The 25850-nt window shown below is 44.9% G+C and overlaps 2 protein-coding genes across 13 annotated transcripts in view; one reads left to right on the forward strand and one right to left on the reverse strand.

Annotated features, from left to right (window-relative positions):
• The window catches only part of LTBP1 (latent transforming growth factor beta binding protein 1), a 177575-nt gene that overhangs the window by 139290 nt on the left and 12435 nt on the right, over positions 1-25850 (forward strand). For 4 of the 5 annotated variants that reach the window (XM_064158743.1, XM_064158744.1, XM_064158745.1 and 1 more), the window contains 6 exons: positions 4396-4521; positions 8613-8756; positions 13697-13882; positions 15645-15731; positions 18841-18969; positions 22671-22841. In XM_064158743.1, coding sequence (XP_064014813.1) covers positions 4396-4521; positions 8613-8756; positions 13697-13882; positions 15645-15731; positions 18841-18969; positions 22671-22841 — 843 coding nt within the window. Of the gene's footprint in view, positions 1-4395; positions 4522-8612; positions 8757-13696; positions 13883-15644; positions 15732-18840; positions 18970-20242; positions 20384-22670; positions 22842-25850 lie in introns of all 5 variants that reach the window. The other variant, XM_064158748.1, reaches the window with a different exon arrangement.
• LOC135183585 (uncharacterized) overlaps positions 1-25850 on the reverse strand; it is a 97803-nt gene that overhangs the window by 35377 nt on the left and 36576 nt on the right. For 2 of the 8 annotated variants that reach the window (XM_064158758.1, XM_064158759.1), the window contains exon 3: positions 7467-7601. The exons of 1 other annotated variant lie outside the window; for it this stretch is intronic. The gene's annotated coding sequence lies outside the window, so the exon portion shown is untranslated. Of the gene's footprint in view, positions 1-7466; positions 7602-13568; positions 13715-17124; positions 19449-19906; positions 20157-25850 lie in introns of those variants that run through there. 5 more of the 8 variants (XM_064158757.1, XM_064158763.1, XM_064158761.1 and 2 more) reach the window with 5 other exon arrangements.

Here is a 25850-nt window from a genome sequence, read left to right on the forward strand (position 1 = left end):
TTCTTCCAAGGCGTAGACAAACTTTTGTTGTAGCGGTGATATTCCACTGCTGCCTGGCCCCACGCTCAGCATTTTGCTTCTCTCTGAACAGGAGGCTCTCAGCTTCATGTCAATCTCTCAGGGGTTCCTGTAAAGGCAGCTTCACTCAGTTGGCTGCTAGTCAACTATGCTGGCAAAAACTCAAGTTGGAGTCTAATGCTTAAGTGAATACCCTACCCCAAGTGCCTCTTCTATCCCCATGTTCAGTCTCATTTGTCTCCTCACCTTTCCCTTTGCCCAAAGCCCTGAGCTTCACAGCCTGCCACAACGAATCATTTACAAATCTGTACACAAAGATGCTATGTTGTCCATTGTTTGAGATGACTGAGTAACAAAGTCTGAAAATCAGGGAGACAGGAGAGGGCTGAATGATGCATGTCAACTCTGTCACCAAAGACATTTCAACAGGGTATGTATTTGCTGTGATTGCACATCACAGCTGTAATTCTGCCCATGGTTAGAAAAGACAAGGCAGAGGAAAAGGTATGGTAAATCTAGGACTCCTTTTGGGCAGAGTATTATAACAGAATCACAGAGCGTTAGGGGCTGAAAGGGATCTCAAAACATCACGCAGCCCAACACCCTTGCCAGAGCAGGATCACCTATAGCAGATCCCACAGGAACGTGTCCAGGTGGGTGTTGAATATCTGCAGAGAGGGACACTCCACAACCCCCCTGTGCAGCATCCTACAGTGTTCTGTCACCCTCAAAATACAGAAAATTTTCCTCATGTTTCCATGGAACTTCCCATGCTTCATCTTCCACCCACTGCCCCTTGTCCTGTCATTGCACATCAGGAAGAAGAGCCTGGCTCCATGCTCTTGGCACTGGCCCCTTACATATGTATGAACATGAATGAGGCCATCCTTCAGTCTCCTCCTCTCCAAAGAGACCCAGCTCCCTCAGTCTACTCCCTTAATCATCCTTCTGGCTCTGTGCTGGAGTCTCAAGCAGATCGCTGTCCTTCTTGAACTGAGGGGCACAGAAATGGACACAATATTCCAGATGTGGCCTCACCAGGCTAGAGTAGAGGGGAAGCAGAACCACACTTGGCCTACTAACCACAGCCCTTCTAATACGCTCCAGAATGGCATTGGCCTCCTTGACCCCAGGTGCACATTGCTGGCTCATGGTCAACCTTCCATCCACTGGAACCCAGAGGTCCTTTGCCCCTTCCCTGCTCTCCAGCAGGTCAGTCCCCAACCCATACTGATACCTGAGATGATTCTTCCCCAGGTGCAAGACTCTACCCTCGTCCTTGTGGGATTTCTTTCAGTTTCTCCCTGCCCAACCCTCAGCCTGCCCAAGTCTCACTGATGGCAGCACAGCCCTCTGCTGTGGCAGCCACTCCACCCAGCAAACTTGCTGACAGTGCACTCTGTGCCCTCATCCAGCTCCTTGATGAGGATATTTAACAGAGCTGGCCCCAGTACTGAGCCCTGAGGGCCCTTCTAGTTACAAGCCTCCAACTAGCCTCTGTCCCACTGACCACAACTCTGACTTCTTTCCTTCAACCAGTTCCCAGTCCACCTCACTACCCAATCATCCAGACCACACTGCCTCAGTTTAGCCAGAAGGATGCTGTAGGAGAGTGTCAAATGCAAATCAAGATAAACCACATCCACTGCTCTGCCATCATCTCTCCACCTGGTTGTGCCCTCATAGAAGGCTATCAGGTTGGTCAAACATGACTTCCCCTGGGTAAAACCATGCTGGCTGCTCCTACTGACCCTCTTGTCCTTGCTATGCCTAAGGACAGCATTAAGTGTAAATTTCTGCATTACCTTTCTGTGAGTAGAGGTGAGGCTGAGCAGCCTATAGTTACCTGGCTCCTGCATTTTTGAAGATTGGAGTGACATTTGCCAACCTCTGGTCCCCAGGCACCTCTCCTGTGCACCATAACTTACCAAAGGTGCTGGAGAGTGGTCTGGGAATGACCTCTGCCAGCTCCCTCAGCACCCATGGGTGCATGCCTTTGATACCCATGGATTTATTGATGTTCATTTTACTTAACTGGTCCCTAACCCAATCTTCATCTACACAGTTCACATTCAACCCAGGAAACCTCCTCCTGTATCATGTCTTCCTTTGAGGCTTCAGGGCTCTGAGGCATATTGTCTCCTTGGTCTTCATCTTGTGGGACATCAATATATGAGCTATGAGGAGAGGGATTGCCAGTGAAGGCTGAGGCAAAAGAGCTTTACTGAGAACCTCAGCCTTCTCCTTGTCTGTTTGTACAAGATCCCCACTGTTGCTCCTTAGGGACGGTCACTTTCCTTAACCTTCATCTTCTTGCTAATGTAAATGTAGAAGCCTCTCTTATTTTCCTTCATATCCCTTGCCAAGTTCAGTTCTAGCTGTGTGTTGGCTTTCCTAACCTTATCCCTACGCAATCTCTTGCATGAGGTAAAGTTTATGCAGTAGACAACTTCACAGCTTTACTAAGGAAGAAAAGTCAGGCTTCTGCCAAACATAGACTCAAGTATGCATTTCCAGAGTGTTCCCCTATAAGCTACCTTCATATTTCACAGTGAGTAACCACAGGCTATGCCAGCCTTCTCACATTTGCTTGTAGAGATGTTTTAGGGGACCAACTACTCCTTCTCTGAAGTCCAGCTAGCAAAATGCGAACACAAAGGGTGAAAAAACATTCTCTTTCTGACCCACACCATTGCAATGTTGAAGTGCCCATCCAGCATCATTGCCTCTAGATAGCCCAAGCCTGTATTCAAATACTCACTTGTCTCATTTTCTCATGACAGTGTTTTTATGTGTGGTGCCATGGGTGGCCCTGGAAGTCACAGGATCTGAGCTCTGTTCCCTTAAGCACTGTATAGAACTGTCCTAGGAAACAGTTCCTCTTCCAGAGACTTTGCCCTGTAAGTGTGTTTGAGTGGGATTTCAGTATCCCATCTGAGGTTAAGCATGCCTTCATCTTGTCCAGATTGGCAGAAGAGAGGAACGCAGTGTGGAGCTGAATAGGAGCGCGCTTGAGCGCACACACGTTCTGCCTTCCCTGAGATCCTGGTGATGTTAGATCAAAGGACTTCTGATTGAAGCAGGCAGCACTGAGTCATGCACTCTGAAACAGGTTGTAATTACAGAGAATTGCATTAGTCATCATGCAGATAAAGTATATTCATTTCATGTTTAGTTTTTCTCCTTGCTTTGTCTCCATACACCAAGAGGATCACCAATTACAGGCCTCATGCATCACAGGGTAATTAAAGAAACAAATGCCCTTCCCAGCTGTAAAGCAGGAGTTCTTCTAGTGAGCTGTCTAGACAAGGAAAACTATGTGGTGCTTGAACCTCCTCTGTAATTTCCCATACTTTGAAACATCCAGTCGTGCTCAGACTCTGCGCTTTTCAAACAAAACCATCTTCTGTGCCTGCATTATGTACTAAATTGGGAGCCTTGCTGCACTCAGGTTTTGTTTCTGCATATTTTTAGTCAGTGACCTTAGCTTACCTTTGGAGAACCAGCTGCAAATCCCTTCCCTTGTTTCCTTTAACATATGAAGGAAGAGTAATATTTATATCATAGGATCATAGAATCAACCAGGCTGGAAGAGACCTCCAAGATCAGCCAGTCCAACCTAGCACCCAGCCCTAGCCAGTCAACCAGACCATGGCACTAAGTGCCTCATCCAGGCTTTGCTTCAACACCTCCTGGGATGGTGACTCCACCACCTCCCTGGGCAGCCCTGGCTGATCTTGGAGGTCTCTTCCAACCTGTTTGATTCTATGATTCTAAGTGAAGGGAGGAAAGACGAGGAGAGGAGAGGAGAGGAGATTGCTTCCCCGACCCGGCTAAGATTATTCATGTGTGCAGATTTACAAGATTGAAGACAGAAAGCTCAGTCCACAGATATTTACTACTGGTATGAAATTCTCTTCTACATCAAGAGACAGAATGAGATCTGTGCAGCACTTCTGCACAATGGATGTGTCCATACCTTTGAACTCTTCCTGTAGGCGATAGTGGGTTCAGTTTCACATGTGCTGTTGATTGTATAATGCTACTACGCTCGCAGAAGCTGTAAGGCAGCCAAAGAGATGGTCACATTTAGGCTACAACTTGCTCTGTGGTATGCAGCATCATGCCACAATTGGCAGGTTTGATGATACAGATGGGGAACAGTTGACCAAAACTCCTGTCTGATAAACTATTTTTGGCAAGGTAAACACCAAAACAATTTCTTCTTCTTGCAGATCTTGTCCTTTGTATTTTCCTTACCAATATATAGAGGGATGTTGCTGCATCTGTTTGGCCCAGCTGTTTTTCTGCATGCTTCAGGAATGTCTGCCTTTAGTTGTCACATGGCCTGTCTGATGTTGACATTCTTTCTTGCAGATGTTGATGAATGTGCCAATGGCACAGTATGTGGCAGCCATGGGTTCTGTGAAAACATGGATGGTTCTTACCGCTGCCTCTGTTACCAGGGGTATCAGGACACGCAGGATGGGCGAGGTTGCACAGGTGAGTACTTGGGTGCAAGCAGGCATTTCTGCAAGGCTCTGGTAAGCAAATAGCAGCATATGAGCAAACTGCATTTGTTCACAAGAACATTTTTGGGTTTCATCATTTTTGTTGAAGTCCTATCACTTACTAGTAAAACAAGGTTGAGCTGCTCTTTACTTGCTGAACTTTATGCCAGAAGGAAACTCAACTGTGTGTCTGTGTAATGAAAACCTGTTATTAGGATTGAATGGAAACCAACAGCAAATAAGCTTAGCCACTCATTTTACCTCTCTGTAAGAAAACAAAACCCACTACGTCTGCATGCCAGGACTATTCACAGATATAAATCATAATAGAATTTAATACTTCAGCCTATTTAAATGCAACATCTGCTTAGTCTCTTAGCTGCTGAACCAGAACTCTGTGCTACCCCCTACAGGAAATAACATCTGGCACGTGGTACAGCCAGTCTGACTTTGGTGTACCTCCCTAGAAACATCACACTTGAACAGGCTCTGAGCTCCAGAAAAGGCACCTATCGTGGTCAGGAGCAGACAACATGGTTTTACCAAAGGGAAGTCATGTTTGACCAACCTGATAGCCTTCTATGAAGGCACAACCAGGTGGAGAGATGATGGCAGAGCAGTGGATGTGGTTTATCTTGATTTGCATTTGACACTGTCTCCTACAGCATCCTTCTGGCTAAACTGAGGCAGTGTGGTCTGGATGATTGGGTAGTGAGGTGGACTGGGAACTGGTTGAAGGAAAGAAGTCAGAGAGTTGTGGTCAGTGGGACAGAGGCTAGTTGGAGGCTTGTAACTAGAAGGGCCCTCAGGGCTCAGTACTGGGGCCAGCTCTGTTAAATATCCTCATCAAGGAGCTGGATGAGGGCACAGAGTGCACTGTCAGCAAGTTTGCTGGGTGGAGTGGCTGCCACAGCAGAGGGCTGTGCTGCCATCAGTGAGACTTGGGCAGGCTGAGGGTTGGGCAGGGAGAAACTGAAAGAAATCCCACAGGGACGAGGGTAGAGTCTTGCACCTGGGGAAGAATCATCTCAGGTATCAGTATGGGTTGGGGACTGACCTGCTGGAGAGCAGGGAAGGGGCAAAGGACCTCTGGGTTCCAGTGGATGGAAGGTTGACCATGAGCCAGCAATGTGCACTTGGGGTCAAGGAGGCCAATGCCATTCTGGAGCGTATTAGAAGGGCTGTGGTTAGTAGGCCAAGTGTGGTTCTGCTTCCCCTCTACTCTAGCCTGGAATATTGTGTCCATTTCTGTGCCCCTCAGTTCAAGGACAGGGATCTGCTTGAAAGAGTCCAGCACAGAGAGTGGAACATCTCTCTTATGAGGAGAGAGTGAGGGAGCTGGGGCTCTTTAGCTTGGAGAGGAGACTGAGGGGTAACTTCATTAATGTTTGTAAATATGTAAGGGGCCAGTGCCAAGAATACGGAGCGAGGCTCTTCTCAGAGATGCCCAACAACAGGACAGGGGGCAATGGGTGGAAGTTGAGGCATAGGAAGTTCCATGGAAACATGAGTTAAAAAAAAATTCACTGTGAGGATGATAAACACTGGAAGAGGCTCCCCAGGGGATTTGTGAGGGGGTTTGTGGAGTCTTCCTTTCCAGAGATACTCAAAACCCACCTGGACATGTTCCTGTGTGATGGAAAGTAATGGCTGGACCTGAGAACCGTTTGAGGCAGCACAAATTTTGAATGTAAAATTAAGAGCAGATCAAGAACAGATATTCATTAAGCAATACCTTCAGTCCAGACTCAGGATGAAGCACATGTACTGGGAACAGAGGCCTAAGTGGAATACCAAACAGAAAGGAGGAGTTAAAATTAGACTTTCTGTGTGTTTTCTAATGGATTAAATAGTTTTATTACAAAACACTTTATGCCATTGGGCATTTACTTTGCAACATACCAATGTATATTTTTGGCATACAGTGACTGTTCACAGATGAAAACAAATTAAGCAAAGAAAGGTGGGGAAAAAGGGAAAGAAAACCAAAGGGCAAACCCCCCAAATGCTAATATGAAATGGAGTTGTATTTTTATTTACCAGTGACATACTTCTGCACCATAAAATAATGCTGCTTTTGTTTTTTTCTTGCATACATTGTATAGTATAAAACACTCTGGTGCCAGTTATCTACCAACACAACTTCAGGAGAAAGTAAATCTCTTTAGTTCCTGGCCAGGCAAGGTATCCTATGACAAGAGTCAATCAAAAATGTGAAGAAATGTGTAAGCATTTGAAAAGTGCAGAGCAAACTGCAAGTTCAAATGCATAGTTATAGGAAAGTACCCAAAGAGCAGCATTCAGTCATATGGCTGTTCTTTTCATTCTTAAGCAGTAAGAGCTAAGAAGGATAAAATACCTTTCAAGTTATACTTTAGACCATATGCAACTCCAGACATGTCTGAATTGCAGTACACAAATTGCAATATTCAGGTTCTGTGTTAGTAGACAAAGGAGATTTTCAAGTGTAAAATTTAGCAACTGAAAAGGAGGTAGAGATAAGTGATGCTGACAGGACTTTGTAACCCTTGTTTGAACAGCAGACAGCTCTTCCATCAATCAAAAGAGCATTTCAGGGTGCACCAGTTGGTCAGGTACATGGAATCCAAGTTAAAAGTAACTGGGATTTTGGGGATAGGAGCTTTGCACTGTTTGGCATGGTCTCCTGTCTCGGTTCCAACTGAAATTTCCAGAGACTCAAATACATTTGATAGAACCAATAAAATTTATAGAGTGCCCTTTCCTCTTCCCCCTTCTTTCCCAAAAGAATTAGATGCAGAGAGAAGAAAAGGTAAGCACACCCAAATAAGTAATCTCACTCTGATTTGGAAGTTAAAAAAAGAGGTTTAACAATAAATTAAAAAGGTATCTGAGGTAGGGAAGTTACAAAGGTATAGAGAAAGGAAAACAAATACAAAATGTGTAAATACAACCTGAATTTTTGGTGGTGATGCTTTGTCTGCCTCGTGGGTGATGGCCACGTGGTAAAACAGAGAGACAGGGACAGGATGGTGATGCTGGCAAGCAGGGAGGCAGGGAGAGCAGAGAGAGAGTCCTCTTGCTTTTATGGACCTTTAGAGAGGAAGGGGGAGTGAGCTAACCATCACCTGGTGCTGTTCAGACCCACCCCTGGGGGAGGGGTCAAGACCACCTAGGGTCAGGTTCAGGGTTACTCCCCTGGAGGGTTAGCCCTGTGCAGCTCCCTGTGTGACCTGGACGTAACCCACGTGCCGCAATGTGTGTTCCTCCCCTCAGGACCCGCGCAGGGCAGCAGCGTGACACCTTTAGACATCAGTATGATGGATCTCCTCGACGCCGTTTGCTGAAGCTAGGAGTGATGCTTGTGTAGTGGCTTAGTACTAGGTGTATGATTCTGCTGGGTTACACACCAGAAGCATGGGCTGTTCACGCCCAGAGAGCCAGAGCTAACCAACCAGCCCCCCTTACGTCCTTCTAGCACAGCTAACTGCAGATAAGAGCTGACTTTCGCAGCTTCTCTGCCAGCCTTCCCAAGGCCACTTCCCTGCAGCTGTGTCTCCTTATCAGCATGCCCTAACCTTACCCTGCCTACTCTCCTTTATTTCAGACTGCTCAATTCTGCTCACCCCCCAACACCCACGTGGGTTCCAGAGCAGCCCGTGGCTGTGCATCCAAGATGAATGTGGTGGTAGTGGGGCTGAGGAATTTACTTTTCAGTGGATGTTTGCAAGGAAAGTGGGAATTTGAGGAGAAAGGGGAATTCCTTTTTCGTAATGCAGTCTGAATCACTCAAACCTACTCATTTTGCTCCTGGAGTTCAGTAGAATCTTGATAACAAAGAAAATAATTGAGTCTGAATCTCAAATGCCAAAATTAAAAGTGTTTAAAAATTAGAAATTCAAAACACCCTGGAAAAAAAGAAAGCCACTGTGAAAACCAGTGACTGATTGTGCATGAATCCACTTAGATATGAGTGAGAACTTAATTCTTCCTCAGAGATCACACCTAGAATCTGGCAGAGAATTTTGGCACAGGTACAGGAGATAAAAGAACCAACTGTCACTAATGGGTCGATATTGATTTATATTTTGGATTTTTCCCCAGATGTGAATGAATGTGAAATGCTGAGTGGAGTCTGTGGTGAAGCTCTCTGTGAAAATGTTGACGGTTCTTTCCTGTGCCTGTGCTCCGATGAGAACCAGGAGTACGATCCAATGACCGGACAGTGTCGCTTCCGTACCTCACCAGGTAAAATGCCAGCAGGCTTTTATGTGCCTGGCACAGTTTCCACTGCATATGTGACCAGTGGAAAGGAAAAAGTTCAGTTCATTGCGGCTATTGCATTAGCTGCAACAGAAAAATGTAAAACTTGGTTGTTTTGAAAGTGTGTGCTTAAGGGGAGACATTCCTAGGATGTAGTATGTTCCAGAAACACCTTCTAAATGTTATACATCAACAGGCCTGGAGTAACTGCAGTTCAAACAATCTCTTGTTTGCTGTGCTCTAATCATGAAATGCGACGTGGAATCAAGTCTGTGGCCTGAGAGGTGTTAGTTTTTGTTCACACTTTATTGCAAGCATGCACTTATAGACTTGGACAATGCTTAAGGGAACATGTGATTAAAACCACAGTGTAACAGTGTCCTTTAAGTGTTATCTAGTACTAATGTAAGTCCTCAGAGAAAGTAGTTGGGAAAGCAGAAAACCAAACTGCTGAGTTGTCACTGTGTTTGAGTGGTCTTGCCTACTTTGCTTCATAGAGCCATAGAATCAGCCAGGTTGGAAGAGACCTCCAAGATCAGCCAGTCCAACCTAGCACCCAGCCCTAGCCACTCAACTAGACCAGGGCACTAAGTGCCTCATCCAGGCTTTGCTTCAACACCTCCTGGGATGGTGACTCCACCACCTCCCTGGGCAGCCTATTCCAATGCCAATCACTCTCTCTGCCAACAACTTCCTCCTAACATCCAGCCTAGACTTCCCCCAGCACAACTGGAGACTGTGTCACCTTGTTCTGTTGCTGGTTTCCTGGCAGAAGAGACCAACCCCCACCTGGCTACAACCTCCTTTCAGGTAGCTGTAGACAGCAATGAGGTCCCCCCTGAGCCTCCTCTTCTCCAGGCTGCACCCCCCCAGCTCCCTCAGCCTCTCCTCACAGGGCTGTGCTCCAGGCCCCTCACCAGCTTTGTTGCCCTTCTCTGGACACCTTCCAGCACCTCAACATCTCTCTTGAATTGAGGGGCCCAGAACTGGACACAGCACTCAAGGTGCTGTCCTACTGGCCACACTGCTCCTGATGCAGGCCAGGATGCCATTGGCTCTCTTGGCCACCTGGGCACACTGCTGCCTCATCTTCAGCCTACTATCTGCCAGTACCCCCAGGTCCCTCTCTGCCTGGCTGCTCTCAGCCACTCTGTCCCCAGCCTGTAGCGCTGCTTGGGCTTGTTGTGGCCAAAGTGCAGAACCCTGCACTTGGCCTTGTTCAATCTCATCCCAGAAAATAGTTGGTAAGGCAGAAAACCAAACTGCTGAATTGTCAGCGTGTTTGAGTGGTCTTGCCTGTTTTGCTTCATCTTTTGCCCTGTTTTTGTGATGGTCCATTGAACTGGTTTTGTGAGTGTTTGTTGTCAGGTGTTTGGGGTGTTGCAAATACACTCATTATAACTGAAGTTAGAATTCTTAAAGTTACATCCACGTTTCTGCCCTGATCTAGTTTGGAGAAAGGAAAGGCAGCAGGAAAGGATATGGAGCAACAGAGTCCAAGGAACAAAGAGATTTTCCTTGCACAGCTCTTTTTTCCCCCTCTCCATAATGCAGCTCTTGGCATTTCTCGTGTCTTGTTTGTACATTGCAGGCAGATCTGCCTTCCAGAAAGCTTTCGAGTAACTGGCTCTAGTGCCAGGATGCAGACTCTACAGCCTACAAGACTCTGCCTGTTTTCTCCCATCACTCATGATCCTTCAGACTTGTAAACAGGCTTGAAATAGCTGTGACCTAATTGCAACAAGTATTTAGCTCACTAAATGTAGCACTCAGCAGCCTTTAAGAAGTTGCTTGTGAAGTTTCATTAATAGCTGACTGACAAACTGAAACCTTGGCAGAATCATGTGAGAAAGATTCAGGCTTACAGAGGCTTGGTTTGGAAGGAGGAATGAAAACGATTAACTGAGGCGGCAGAGCAGTGCCCAAGGGTACTGCCTCCATTCCTTTTTGCAAGGAAAAATAGTGCAGTACCTTTCCACCATGAAGCCAATTACCTTCTGTACCTTCTGAGGTCAGCTGAAGTAGCAGCATTCAATTCCTTCTGTGAATTTATGGAAGAAGACCATTTATACTATCCAGATTTGCAGGAGATGCAAGTGCCAGCTTTGTTTTGGTTTTGTGAGGAGGTAGTATGTGAATTAATTCAGTTGCTGATCAAAATCAAAGATGAAGAAGTTAGCAGAGGACCTGAGCCTGTGTAACATAAAGTCAGAAGTCCTAGGAGCATAGAGGGACATACTCAAACATGACTCTGGGGAGGAAGGAGGTGAAAAACCCTATGTAATCAATTTGTACTGTCAAGAGACAAATGCTCCTCTGCCATTACTAACTCCATTTTGTTGTTACCAGTGGACATAGCTTTACTGTGATTAGTTTGGAAAGAAACCACCCTTCCTTCCCCTTCAGCTTTCACTGGAACCTAACAAAATGTGCTTCATCTTTATTTCTCCTCTAATAAGATCATAATGAGGAAGACCTCACACTGGAGACCAGAATACATACCTACACCCTCAGCAAGTTTGCAGATGACACCAAGTTGTGTGGCACAGTCAGCTTGCTAGAGGGAAGGAAGGGATGCCATCCAGAGGGACCTGGAGAAGTGAGCCCAGGCCAACCTCATGACATTCAGCAAGGCCAAGTGTAAGCTCCTGCACCTGGGTCGGTGCAATCCCAAGCCCAAATACAGGACCTGGGGGTCTTGGTTGATGAAAAACTCAACATGAGCCAGCAGCGTGTGTGCACAGCCCAGACAGCAACTGTGTCCTGGGCTGCAGCAAGAGAGGTGGCCAGCAGGGCAAGGGAGAGGATTCTCCCCCTTTACTCTCCTCTCATGAGACCCCATCTGGAGTACTCTGTGCAGTTCTGGGGCCCCCAACACAAGCAGGACATTGAACCGTTGGACTGAGTCCAGAGGAGGGCCACAAAGATGCTCAGAGGGCTGCAGCACCTCTGCTATGGGGACAGGCTATGAGAGTTGGGGCTCTTCAGCCTGGAGAAGAGGAGGCTTTGAAGAGACCTTGTAGTGGCCTTCCAGTATCTGAAGGGGACCTACAGGAAGGCTGGGGAGGGACTATTTACAATGTCTTCTAATGACAGGATGAAGGATAATGAGTTTAAACTGGCAGAAGGGAGATTTAAACTAGATGTTAGGAAGAAGTTCTTTACAGTGAGGGTGGAGAAACACTGGCACAGGCTGCCCAGGGAGGTTGTGGATGCTCCCTCCCTGAAAGTTCTCACAGCTAGGTTGGATGAGGCCTTGAGCTACCTGTTCTATTGGGAGGTGTCCCTGCCTATGGTGTGGGGTTGGAATTGGATGAGCTTTGAGGTCCCTTCCAACCTAAACCATTCTATGATTCTGTAAATTAGGATCCAGCAAGATGTACTTTATACTGTATGCTCTAGAACAGGGAACAGTGGCAGTACTAGCAACAGTGGTCTTACTGTTCATTGTCTTCTGAAGTCAAAGGAAGCAAGTATTGTTGTTAGTTCTTCCTAAAAAGGATCCTTGCTTTCCTCTACATCCTGCATCCTTGCTGATTTTTGGGCTGTTTCTTGGGTTGTTTTTTTCCTTCTCTTATCAGTTGGTTTCTGGTTCTCAAGACCTGAGACTGAACAGTCAAGTGGTGACATTATCCCCTCTACCTCTGGATGTGACATATCAGGAACTCAAGACTAAGTTCTATTTAGATTTCACTTGGTGGAAATTCATCCATTGTTAGCTGTGTCCTGGAACAGTCTTCTCAATGTGTGCATCCAGCCCATATAGTCACATCCCAGTAACAAACAGGAAAAGAAATAATGCTGCTGGGCTTGATTGTCTTATTCCCCTCCTCTCTGCCCTTTCATTCACAAAATGTAGCAAATGCTTCAGAAGGAAGTAGAGAAATGAGGAAAGAACTCACTTTGTATTAGATGAACCCTTGGTGTTGCACATTTTTGTACCCAGGAGATTAAAACATGCCTGGTTTGAGTTAAAATCTCATTTATTCTTTTAACAAGGCATACAAATCAATTTATGATTAATTTCAAGCAACTATGAAACTGAATGCAGTTAGAGTAGTATTGCATAATAACATGGTGGTAATTATTTCTCAGTAAGAAAAAGTGCACATGCTAGCAGACATCTAAACTGCTCATACACACTAATGTATCTCATTGCAGTGAATCTTGCCCCTCAATTCAAGAGACCACATACCCCTCTGGCACAACTTGAGACTGTGTCCCCTTGTTCAATTGCTGGTTGCCTGGCAGAAGAGACCAACCCCACCTGGCTACAACCTCACTTCAGGGAGTTGTAGACAGCAATGAGGTCACCCCTGAGCCTCCTCTTCTCCAGGCTGCACACCCCCAGCTCCCTCAGCCTCTCCTCAGAGGGTTTGTGTTCCAGGCCCCTCACCAGCTTTGTTGCCCTTCTCTGGACACCTTCCAGCACCTCAACATCTCTCTTGAATTGAGGGGCCCAGAACTGGACACAGCACTCAAGGTGTGGCCTGCCCAGTGCTGAGTACAGGGGCAGAATAACCTCCCTTGTCCTACTGGCCACACTGCTCCTGATGCAGGCCAGGATGCCATTGGCTCTCTTGGCCACCTGGGCACACTGCTGGCTCATGTTCAGCTACTAACTACCAGTACCCCCTGATCCCTTTCTTCCTTACAAATACTGTGAGAGGACCCAGTCAACTGCTAAAGGTAGAAAATTCTGACCTCTTGGCAGGACAGTTACTTGAAAGAAAAGCCTATTTTAAAGCAAAGCAGCAAACTTAATTTCAGCATACTGCATTACGTTCTTGTACCTACCATGGAATCAGTGACAGTGCAGCCCTTCATTGTGCTGAAACTGAGGTACTGTGGCTCTTCTGATTCTCCTGTAGAACTGATTCTTTTCATGGCATCTTATGTAGTTTATGTTTTCTTTTCACTTGTAGAATTGCCAGTCGAGGAGGCTGATCAACATGAAGATGGAAAGAAGGAGTGCTACTACAATCTGAACGATGCTAATTTCTGTGACAATGTGCTCACATCTAACGTGACCAAACAAGAATGCTGCTGTACCTTGGGTGCTGGATGGGGTGATAACTGTGAAATCTTCCCATGTCCTGTCTTTGGAACTGGTAAGAGGAGGCCTTCTGTCCCTTTGCAAACTTTGGAAGCGTTGTGTTTATGTTGACAGTAGTGTGTTTTGCCTTCTTATGTGGGTTATGAACTTTCCCCTCCCCACTACTGAAATTTACTAGTAAGTAAAGTAAGATGAAGCTCTGTGTACAGCATGGCAAACTTTACAAGCATATATACACAATATATTACAAGCATTTGCAATTATATACAAATTAGAAATAATACAGAAATCCAAACTCCCTCCCAGACAAAGAATCTGCCCAGAAGGGCTCAAAGCTACCCCTCCCCCCTTTCTCCCCCTATTTTTTCCCAGACAGACAAAACCAGCAGAAGCCAGCAAAGCTTATGCTGTTTTCTGTTAGCTGAGGTTAATGGAAAGGTACTGGAGCAGAGTTAAGAGGACGTCATTAGATCCAGCGACACAGCCCCAAGTGAGAGTGACTGTTTATGTTTTGGCTTTTTATCCCTCTCAGCAATCCAATGAATGATACAGACCTCATCGTTATTTTCTTTTCACAACCAATGATCTAATTTCTCTCATTAAAATATCCCAAGAAGCCTCAAACCAGCACACCTTCAGAGAAGACTTGTCCATTCCATCCCACACTCAGTAGTATTTAGACACTGGTAAGCTTACACATGGGAAACTTCCACAGAGGAAAAGTCAATAGGGATAACTCACAGCTGCTGTAACTCCACTTGCTTCACTGCAGTTACCCTAGGGATCAAAACAGCCTGTTGCTGACCAGTATTATCTTCAACTGGTTTTAAACAAAGATGGATTCTCCCAGAAGTGTTTTCCAGATGTTACAATAAACATGTCACATTTTTCCCACCAGCTGGAAAATAAAGCCTGCAGCTATTGTAATGTTGTTTCTACAGCACTACAAATTACTCATACATAATATGATCTTAGTTTTACATTTTGCTACTTATTGAACAATTCATTTAATCATGTTGTCTGCAAACCATTCTTTAACCTCTTTAGTTTAAATCAGAAAACAGAGCCATGTGATATTTGCCACAAATGTTGAACACATTACTTGAAACATCAACAGTGATGGCTGAAATTCAGAATTCTTCTAGGAAAAAAAGGGTCTTGTAGGAGAAGATTCTGAGTTTAAACACTGAAGATTGCTTTCCACACCACTATATTGTCATGATTCATTTCTGGTTTAGCTGTATTTTAGAATCAGTACAAGTGAAATGAAATGATCCTTTCCATTTGCATAGGTTTATTTAATTCTGTACAGTCTCCAAGACACTTTAATTCTCCTCTGTAATCCACACCATACTCTCCTGCAGTCAATTAGTGTTTTTCCTATATAAGGACTGAAGAATGTGGGCAGGGGTTTGCATCTCAGTTGGGATGTGTCTGGATTGCAGCTTGCAGTATAGCTCAGAGACCCATGCTAGCTTTAATTAAGATAATTTGGCTACTGGTATTGTTAGAACTGCAGTGCACCATGAAACCCAGTATGAACTACCCTCTCCTGCCAAGCAGCAGAAGAAATGAGTTTGGATGGAGTGCTGTGATGCTCTGGGTGCACTTTTTTTTAAGCTAGATCTCCAAACTGAGTATGTTTTTATAGCATTAAAACCCCCCATTTAGCTAAAGGCGTATATGAATGCCTGATGGCTATGAATGTAGCAGAGTATCACCTCAGATTGCTTGAAATACCCTGAAACACCTCTGTAACATATATCTGTGACTAACTCTTTCTTAACAACACAGCTTTTTTGTTTTCTCTCTCCTAGCTGAATTTGCTGATTTGTGTCCTGAAGGAAAAGGTTTCATTCCCTCTGGAGAATCATCTTATGGACTTGTTGCTCAGAATTACAAAGGTCAGTATTAATTATTTCAGAAGTTCTGGTAGTTGATTGACTAGAAATGTGAGCCAGTAATGGAAGGAGCTAGTTTGAGCCTAGCCAGAGTGTTTTGGTGAGAAGAACTAGATTACAGGCTGTGGAAGGAAAACAAGGCTGATGTCTACCTCACTCATAGGCTTGCTGAGATATACAAGAATCCAAACATAGATAGGGCACTTCTGCTGGGGAGCTCAGAGCTGCATTTTTTTCTCTCTCTAGCCTCTCTGCTGTTTCTCTGGTTAATCCACTTTGCTTCCTAACCCCCTGGCTGAACCTCCATTCTTCCTTGGGACTGGGGTAGGGTTGAGAGGGTGGGGGGGAGAAGGTGGAAGGGTGGTTAGAAGCCCCTCCTGGGGACTCAGGTTTCTGGGAGGGCTGTTGTGTTGCTGTATTACCTTTTCCCTTGTCTATTTCTGTCTATAACTGTATCTACTGTAAATATCTGCTTGTATATTGTGCCAGCTGTAAATATAAGCTTCATTCAATTTCCAGACCCAGCTGAATCTAGTCTGGGTGATTTCCAAAGTGGGGGGGGGGGGGGGCAGGGAACACCTAAAACCATCACATGAAAACAGATTAATTTGAATTTTACTAGGTGACAAAAGCAGCTTGTGCTACAAAACATCACTGAAAATCATCATTGGACAGAGTGTTAGGATTATCAATTATGCAGTCTCTGTAATATTCTGGGTTAGTTTCTACTAAGTGCTAAATACTGCAAGAGTAGGGGCTGAGATCACAAACCTCAAATACTCCTTTATATAAATGCATAGGATGTTGGGAGAGAGGAGAAAAGTTCTCTTTAACACTAGACCTGCAAGTAAGAGTAAGTATAAAAATGAAAGGAGTTCAGCAATGGTATTTTCATTATAGAATTTAATGAACTAATTATTGATCAAAATATGGTAGAGATCTGTGAGTGAAAGAAGGAGTGGGTGGGAGGGAGCTGGCATCACTAATAAGAGTGAGATCAGTGAAATTGTCTGCTTTTAGTAAGTTTATTTTGTAATAACCTTAGGAATGGCACAAAGGACAAACAATTTGTGGATAAGTACTTTTAGTAATGTGATCCTTCTCTGTTACACTAACTCACATCTTCCTGCTGCTTTTGTCCACAAGCTTCTGCTTGTAGGAACAACTCTTTTCTTAACTGGAATTATGTGTCAGAAGTGAATATACTCAGCTAGCTTTCCTTAACTTTACTCCCAGGCTTTCCTATTTTCCCCTAGACACAAATTCACGTTCCACAGGCAAGAGATTGATGTGAACATGACATTTCTTATTAACTGTTTGCATTGTTCTTGCTGCTAAGCAATCAAAACATTTAATGTTTGAAGCAACTCAGTGGCTGAAAGACTGTAGACATAAACAGCTTTATAGCACTTTTAATTCTTCCAGAAAAAGTAAGCATTTAAAAATACCTTTAAACTTACTGTACAGGCTTTGAGCTAAAGTCTGTGTTGCCCCAGAGTAAATAGGGAGTAAATCTATAGAAGACAGTGGATTAGGACCATTGATATTTGCACTTTACACTGTGCTCTTCAAAGCCATTTCAATACCAGACAGTAGTACAACAAACTACTCATGGTATGCCTAGCAACTGAAAAGTACGTTGTTAAAAAGGAAGTGAATGGAATTCCAGCTGTAACAAATACACAGATGCAAGACTGGGAAAAAGATGTGTGTAACTGTGAAGAGCTGTATCTGAGCTGTCATGTAATTCCCAGGAATTCAGCCTCCTTTGAAAGTGTCAAGAGCTATGGTTGGTCCAGCCACTGAATGAGTGACAGAGGCTCTCTCTTAGTCATTCTGCCTTCCCAAAGTGGAAGAGAAAGGGAATAAGGAAGAGAGACTTATGGATTGGAAAAGAAAACTAAATCCACTTTAATGAAAAGAATAATAAAACACATACAAATATAGACAAAACCAATATTGAACCCAACCCCCTGATAGCAATTATGTCACCATCAGCACTGATGCTGTGGGCAGGCACTGATGAAGACCCACACTGGACTCAGCAGCAGGTGTGGGCTGGATTCTGGATTGGGATTAAGGAACACACAGGCCAAAGTCCTACTTGGACACTGGACACTGAAGAAGAACCCTCATGATCCCTCAGCTATGTAGCAGATATGATGTGTATGGAGTAAAACACCTTGCTGGCCAGTTGTAAGCAACATCACAGAATCACAGAACCTTACAGATTGGAAGGGACCTCCAAGTCCAATTCCCCTGCCAAGGCAGGATCACCTAAGGTGGTTAGCACAGGAACTCATCCAGGTGGATTTTGAAACTCTAAGGAGAAGGAGGCTCCACAACCTTGCTGGGCAGCCTGTTCCAGTGCTCCGTCAGCCTCACTGTAAAGAAGTTTCTTCTCATGTTGAGGTGAAATCTTCTGTATTCCAGTTTGTAGCTGTTGCTCCTTGTCTTGTTGCTGCTGACCACCAAAAAGAGATTGGCCCTATGCACTTGGCACCCACCCCTCAGATATTTGTACACACTGACAAGATCTCCCCTCAGTCTTCTCTTCTCCAGACTAAACAGCCCCAGGTCTGTCATAGGCTCTCATTCATAGGGATGTGAAGATTCTCTGCTATGTGCAATAGAGTCACCAGACTGTATAGAGAGAGGAGAGCAGTCACAAAGCCCATCCATAACCATAATGCTTAGTTTTGTAATTAGATAGTGTGAGGAAATTTGATTCATGCTGGGAATCCCCTGTGTGAAGCAAATTATACTGGAGAACAAAGGCTGCACTCTTAACCTGTTTTGTTTGGTGCTAAGAGAAATGAGATACCACAGGAAAGAAAATGGAGCTGCAGATTCTTTGTCTCTGTGACTTATTCTGACAAGGGGCAAGGAGCATCACAATCTATCCATTTTCCTTTTCCATTTTGGCTACGAGCACACTGCAGCCTCCTCCCCACCAGTTGCTTTTTTCCTGTGGCTATCTGTGCTCCTTGGGGCCCTCTGTTTAAAGCAGAAGTTGCTTGAACAGAGATGTGTGTAAGTTTTATTCCTTCTTGCTCCTCTGCAGGGCCTCGTAATAGTTATGGTAACACAACCATTAACATTTTCTCCCCAGATGCTGATGAATGCCAACTCTTTGGACAGGAAATCTGTAAGAATGGCTTCTGTTTGAACACGCAGCCAGGTTATGAGTGCTACTGCAAGCAAGGCACATACTACGACCCAGTTAAACTCCAGTGTTTTGGTAAGCTTATTTGAAGTGGTCTTGTCACTGTAACGGTATGCAGATGGGCAAAACAAGCAGACTCCCGTGGCAGGAGTCCCATCAGAGCTGCGGTATTCTCAGCAAGCAGAGGAATGCTGGGCCTCTGGACTCCTGTGGCAGCTTTTGAAGAAGCACTGGGTCATTTCCCTTGCCTTCTGCTTGGCTGGGCAGCAGTTCTGGCTGACGTGGTGATGGCATGGAGGGAAGGGTTTGCTTTGTTTGCTTGTTTTTCCAGCAGATTGCTCCCAGGAGTTTGCATCTCCAAGAGAGCACCATTTGCTCCTTTGTAGGCATAGTCTAGAGCTGGTACCAGCTTTTATGGAGGCAGCACAAAGTGATCATCTCCTTCTCTTATGCACACTGTTGCTTCACTCTGCCGAGGCACAATTTGGCCTTCTGTTCTTTGTGTACGGGGTGAGCAGTGAAGCTCACTTTTCATTTGGTCAGTGTTGGTTTTACTGTAAGAAACCAAAGTAATGAAGGTTGGGGTTTTTTTCAAGAAGTTACTAGGCAATGTGAAATTTCTGTTCAGGTCATTGCTAAGCCCATTTTAGTCTACACAACCTTCTACTCTTTTGATTCTGGTTCAGCTCAAAATTATACTCATAACCATGGCCCTGGCTTTTGCTTTGTATGCAAAAAGTCACATATAACATGCAGAGTAGCATAATGAAAGGAAGTAATTTTGGCAGCCACAATAGGAGAGCCTTTCACCTTGGGATTCTAAGGTTGTTCTATACCAAGGATGAGGTTTTGCTGATTTAATGTAATTTACTTCAAGTAAAATGCCTGTTCTTCCCTACAAGCTAAGTTTCTGATTTTCCTCTCCAAGACAAACTGAGGAATAGAAGTGCTGTGGCTAGGTAAGGCGATCTCTTCTCACCAGCTCATAAAGAATCTCAGAGTGTGTACCCACCTCTAATGCCTGCTAGTACAGTCCTAAAGGCATAGGAACGTGGGAAGCAGCTGCAGCTGTGCTGGGAGCAGGGTATGCCTGGCACTCCAACCCCAACAGCAAGCCTCTCTCACCCAATGCTCCGTAGTACTTGAGGATTAGAAGTCAGCATCCTGCTGGTGTGTCTGTCCTCCATGGGCACAGACAGACTTGTGCTGCCAGCAATTGCTATTCATGGTAATTAACAGAAGGCATGCAGGGAGATCTGCTCCTAATATAGGAAAACAAAAACATGGATTAACAGAATGCAGCTACTCTGTGCTGGCTCTCCTTGATCTATTTCCTTCCATTTTAAAGACACGGATGAATGTCAGGACCCAAACAGCTGTCTTGATGGCCAGTGCATTAACACAGAGGGATCTTACAACTGTTTCTGTACACACCCCATGGCTCTGGACCCAACAGAAAAGCGATGCATCAGACCAGCAGATTCAAGTGGTATGATCCATTATACATATTACTGAAGTGAGTACACCCCTGTGAGGTGGTACTGACATGCTACACACCCCAGTAAGCTTCAGCTGGGTCATGCTTGGATGAGCCTGCTCTCTTGGAGGATTTTGGAAGGCAATGCTTGGACCATCATCTGTTAATCCAGAAGGCATCATCATATAGGACTCTATAGGGCTTCACTTTGCCAGCGCAGATAGAAGATTGCTGGAAGTAGTAATAAGATTAAGCTTGGGCTGGAGACTCTTCAGCCTGTCAGTTCACCAGCTCTGTGTCTGCCTCGCCCAGCCTTGTAGGTAATGAGCCTCAGCCTGCTTACTGCCTCACTAATGCTGGGCTTTGGCTGTGAACAAAATAACTCTGAGGTGCAGTTCAGAGTGAGTGAGTGCTTCTACAAAGCAAGAAATAGAAACAGGAATAACAGGATACAGGAGGAAATAGCTGAGATCGTGTCTTAGCTTTGAATTGATTAATATTGAGGGCACATCAAGTTCATATTTTCAAGCTGTGAGCCGCAGTGTCACTGTCAAAAGTAAGAGTACTGAATGTTCATTTCAGTTGACACTGATTTCAGGAAAAAAAAGAAGTTGGGTATTAGGAGATTCTCAGAACCATATCAGAAATCCAGAGCACTATGCAGACTGCACAGCTTTATCTATGCCAAACACATCTCTGAGAGAAGTGTTGCAATGGTTTTGATTAATATGGGCACTGTATGGCCATAAATCCAGAACACTGATCCCAGCAACTCGCAGTGCATCTTCCTAAGGTGCTTCTGTGAAAGGAAATGGGAATACAGATTGAATGCCTGCTCGAGTCACTCCAAATTATGAGACTGGTACTTGTTGAGAAGTAATGTGGTCATCCTCTTGCCTGGAACTGTGAAAGAACCACAGCATTTCTATTGTTCAGTCTTCAGTTAAACAAACCAAGAGCAGGAATGTCCTCTGGGTTCATCTAGAGCACAGAGCGAATTCAAGGGCCCAAAAGGCCTTCTGTCATGCAACACTGGGGCTGACACAGCAATGATCTTCTCACCCAGCACAAAGCACTCAAGCCTTGTACGACTATTGGCAGTGTCCTCCCTAATGCAGAGGAGGAGGGGACAGGCTGGTTCCTTTGCTGCCAGCAGAATCTGAAGCCGGTTGCAGAAATCCACTGCTGCTAGTCTATGTGTTTTAGAAAACTCTTAGTAGAAAAGGTATTTAAATCCTGATCACTTTTGCACTTTCAGATCTCAGTGTTTCACTTTTGAGTGAGGTTTCCATTCTATACTTGCCCATGCACCAGCACATCATGTAAAAATGCACTAAACAGATATGCAGAGACAAAACAGAGCCTTGGTTTGTGGCAACACTTTTTTTTTCTCACTCTGTGTTGGAACAAGATCAAAACTTTGCAGATGTCTTCACAAAACAATTGGGCTGAGGTTTTTACATTCCAAGGCAAAGATTAAGCTCACAATTCCTCTCCCTTCAATCAGCAGTGACCATAAATTGCTAGGACTGTGCCTACTGAGATCTTTTCAAAACTAGTATGCCTCTCACATTTTCCAGTTTTGACAAATGCTTCATGGTTGCAAGACAGTGACTGTGGTTCACAGCAGTATTCTGTCTCTAACAACAGCTCTAAGTAGATGTTTAGGGTCCAGAGGAGCAGACAAACAATGCTTCTCCTCACCTTCCCCAGCACTCTCCCAGCCTCCACCTGTTTTGAGCTCAGGGGATTTCCTGAGCCTGATTTAGCTTGTCTGTTTAGTCATGGGACTCTCTTCCAAGTATTTGTCCAGTCTCCCGTTGAGGCCATGTAAAATTTTTGTTCAGCTCTGCCCTGTTCTTTCAGGTGCTATCAACTGTAATATAAGAAAAGCAAAATAACAGCTTCTAAAGATTCACTTTGTAGCTGGAGTGTCCCACATATTCACCTCTGCCCTAACACTGGCTTTCACCCAGCTCTGGTAAACTATGGAAGTAGAACTGAGTGACTGTGAAGTGTTCAGCAATGACTACTGACTTAAGAAGTTTTATTTCTTTGGAATCAAACCCGTTGTGTTTTCAAATTGGCCAAAACAGAACCTTTTAACATGCTGTAAAGCTGAACATCCAAGGGCTGAGCCACCTTTAAAATGGTCAAGACCTCTAAACGTGAATTTGTGTTCAGCAGAGTCTGCAAAGCTAGGTTATTTTCTAAGCTAAGTGAGAAGATTCTGCATGCTGCCAGGCTCTTTCTCGCAGAACAGTGCTGAATGATGAGCTAATACTCTCTTCTCCATCAGAACAAACTGAAGAAACTGAGGTCTACCAGGATCTGTGCTGGCAGCATCTAAGTGATGATTTTGTTTGTAGTCGACCTCTGGTTGGAAAGCAGACTACATACACTGAGTGCTGTTGCCTGTACGGTGAAGCCTGGGGCATGCAGTGCGCACTGTGTCCGATGAAGGAGTCAGGTAAGGAAACACACCTGTCCGTTCGTGGAGTGAACCCCCAAGTGCTTAATCACTTTAATCCCTAGCACTAATGTTTGGACTAATAACATAAGAAATAATAAACCCCTAAGTGTTCCAGAAGTAATAGAAAGTTTTCTCATGAACTGAGGGGAAATGATTGCAGTCTAGGTTTAGAAAAGTTAGCTGCCTTTATTCTGTGGTGATTACAGGACCTACCTCCTTCAGGTGAAGCTATCAGTGATTGGGCTCCTTAAGATGACCTTGTGAAAAGAGATGCAGTTCATGTGTGCAGACACATGATACTCAGCAGGTCACAAAACTGGTTTGGACTTTTGTTGCTAATATTAGACATTTAGATCCATTTTTTGGTGTGATGTTCTGCCAGGCCAGCTGCAATCAGATGTGTTTGCTTGATAAGGATCTGGGAGGTTGTGGCTCACTAATGCTATCAAAGAATGAGTTGTTGTTATTATGTGGCTATATGCTCAGATGTTAGGAAATGTCCAGCTGAGTAATTTCAGATAGATAAGGGAAAGAGAGTACCAATAAGGACTGATGAACTTCCAGATAATGTAATTTAATGCTAAAGAATGCTGAGACACAGTCACATTTTTAAAGACTTGTTTATGTGTTCAGAAATTAGACACTGTTCAAAGGCATTTCAGGCAGAAGCTGCTTTGTGTGCTGGCTACAAAAGCTAAATGGGTATAAAGACAAATGTTGTCATTGACACACAGACTTATTTCTGGGGACTGAAGAAAGGACCAGTGGAAGCAGCATAGGTATGTGTCATGCTGTACCCAAGATAGGTCAGCCCTGGCCTGCAGAGTCGGGTACCTCATGAATTTCTGCCCCCATATAAACTATTCAAAGGCATAGTTTGGATGTAGTTTTCTTTCCACACTACTAGGATTTCCCAGGCAGGAATACCCTGCTACACTAGTAAAGTCTTTTGTTCTGATCATAGCTGAATTGTTACTGTGTTACTCTAACTACAGTGCTGTGGCTAAAGCAGCACGTTCTGTTTCTAGCAAGAACCCTGGAGTTAATCTACACAGAAAGCTCAGCAAAGCATTGATGTGGTTGGTTGTGTCTGCTTGGGGTTTATGTTTTTATCATTTACTTGCACAGCTCCTCAGTCTGTTCTTATGTATCTTGTTTGAGTTTGCTTTGGGAGTGCATCAACTAAAAAAGGTGCCTGGTTTTGATGATGTTGGCTGGAGTAACTTGCAAGCCTATGCTTACCTAAGAAGCAGAATGAAGAACAAAAACAGGGCATGACAGCAAACCTACTTAGGTTTGAAATTAGATGAGCTTTGATGATCAGGGCCACAGGAGACTGGTGCAGCAATCCTGTGTGGGTTGTAGAATTATAGAATCAAATAGAATCATAGAATAAACCAGGTTGGAAGAGACCTCCAAGATCAGCCAGGCCAACCTAGCACCCAGCCCTAGCCAGTCAACCAGACCATGGCACTAAGTGCCCCAGCCAAGCTTTGCTTGAACACCTCCAGGGACGGTGACTCCACCACCTCCCTGGGCAGCCCATTCCAATGCCAATCACTCTCTCTGCCAACAACTTCCTCCTAACATCCAGCCTAGACCTCCTCTGGCACAACTTGAGACTGTGTCTCCTTGTTCTATTGCTGGTTGCCTGGCAGAAGAGACCAACCCCACCTGGGTACAACCTCCCTTCAGGTAGTTGTAGGCAGCAATGAGGTCCCCCCAGAGCCTCCTCTCCTCTAGGCTAAACAACCCCAGCTCCCTCAGCACAGGACAAGGTACCAAGCCCAGACAACCTCTCCACATCTCTGCCTGCAGAACTTACCTGGGTTACTTCCAGGTGTGAGGTCCCATCCTTGTAATGGGGTGCAGACTCCAATGAGTTTTATGAAGAAACTTGAGAAATTAATTTTTAATGTTTCTTGACAGATAACATCTTCAATGTCACTTGGATGACCCTCAGTCAAAGCTGGAGGGCACTGTGTTGGATCACAAACGCTTTCTCCCTTCAGACATAAGGTCATTTTTATGTGAAGTTTAATATGCTGTGAAATTATCTGCTTTCACTTGAAACTACAAGGCACACTTTGATCCAAAATTCATTAAATCATCCTTACAGATGGGAACATAGTTAAAAAACAAAAGCATATTGACTCTCTATTATGTCAGGACATGCATTTCTTAGTGGGGGTAGGACATGCCTGTGTGTCCTCATACATCTGCACACACACACACAGAAACCTGGAAGCCTTGCTCTGCTCTCAGGAACATTGCCCAGGAAAGATCTGAAGCTGACTGAACTGAATCAATTAATTGCTTCACATGTCTTCAGGCTGGAGCGCTATAAAGTGATAGCACTGGCTCAAGAGAGCACTTTCACACCTCTGGGCCAGCAGGTCACAGGTTCAAGTCCTGGCTGCAGAAGCTGGAATTTCTCCATTGTAACATATTTGTGCATTGTGCTCGCCAGAGGCACTACCAAAAACGTTTGCTGATTTCACAAGTTCTGGGAGCATTTAGGGGCATTCTGAAGCTCTGCAGCACAGGGAAACGGAGAATCGTAGAGCCACAGCATGCCAGGGGTTGGAAGGGACCTCTGAAGATCACCAAGTCCATACCCTTTACCAAAGCAGGATCACCTATAGGGCAGGTCACACAGAAAGGCATCCAGACAGGTCTTGAAAGTCTGAGGAAGAGAGGAAGACTCCACAGCCTCTCTGGGCAGCCTCTTCCAGTGCTCTGTGACCTTTACAGTGAAGAAAGTTTTCCTGTGTTCTAGCTGAAATCCATTGCCCACTGTTAATGTCACAGGACACTACTGAAGAGAGACTCCATTTCAGATAACAAAAGCAAAATACTCTTTCTCCATTGCAGCCCCCCAAAAAAACCTGTGTCGGGTGACCTGCCTTCAGAAGTCCTGCTTCCATGGCCAGTTTACTGCTGATGCCCTAAAACCCATCCAGAGTCCACACTCTGTAACTGGCAGCGTGCCAGGCACCTAGAGGT

Source organism: Pogoniulus pusillus, chromosome 18 (assembly GCF_015220805.1).
Source record: "Pogoniulus pusillus isolate bPogPus1 chromosome 18, bPogPus1.pri, whole genome shotgun sequence".
In the NCBI taxonomy this organism is placed as follows: Eukaryota; Metazoa; Chordata; class Aves; order Piciformes; family Lybiidae; genus Pogoniulus; species Pogoniulus pusillus.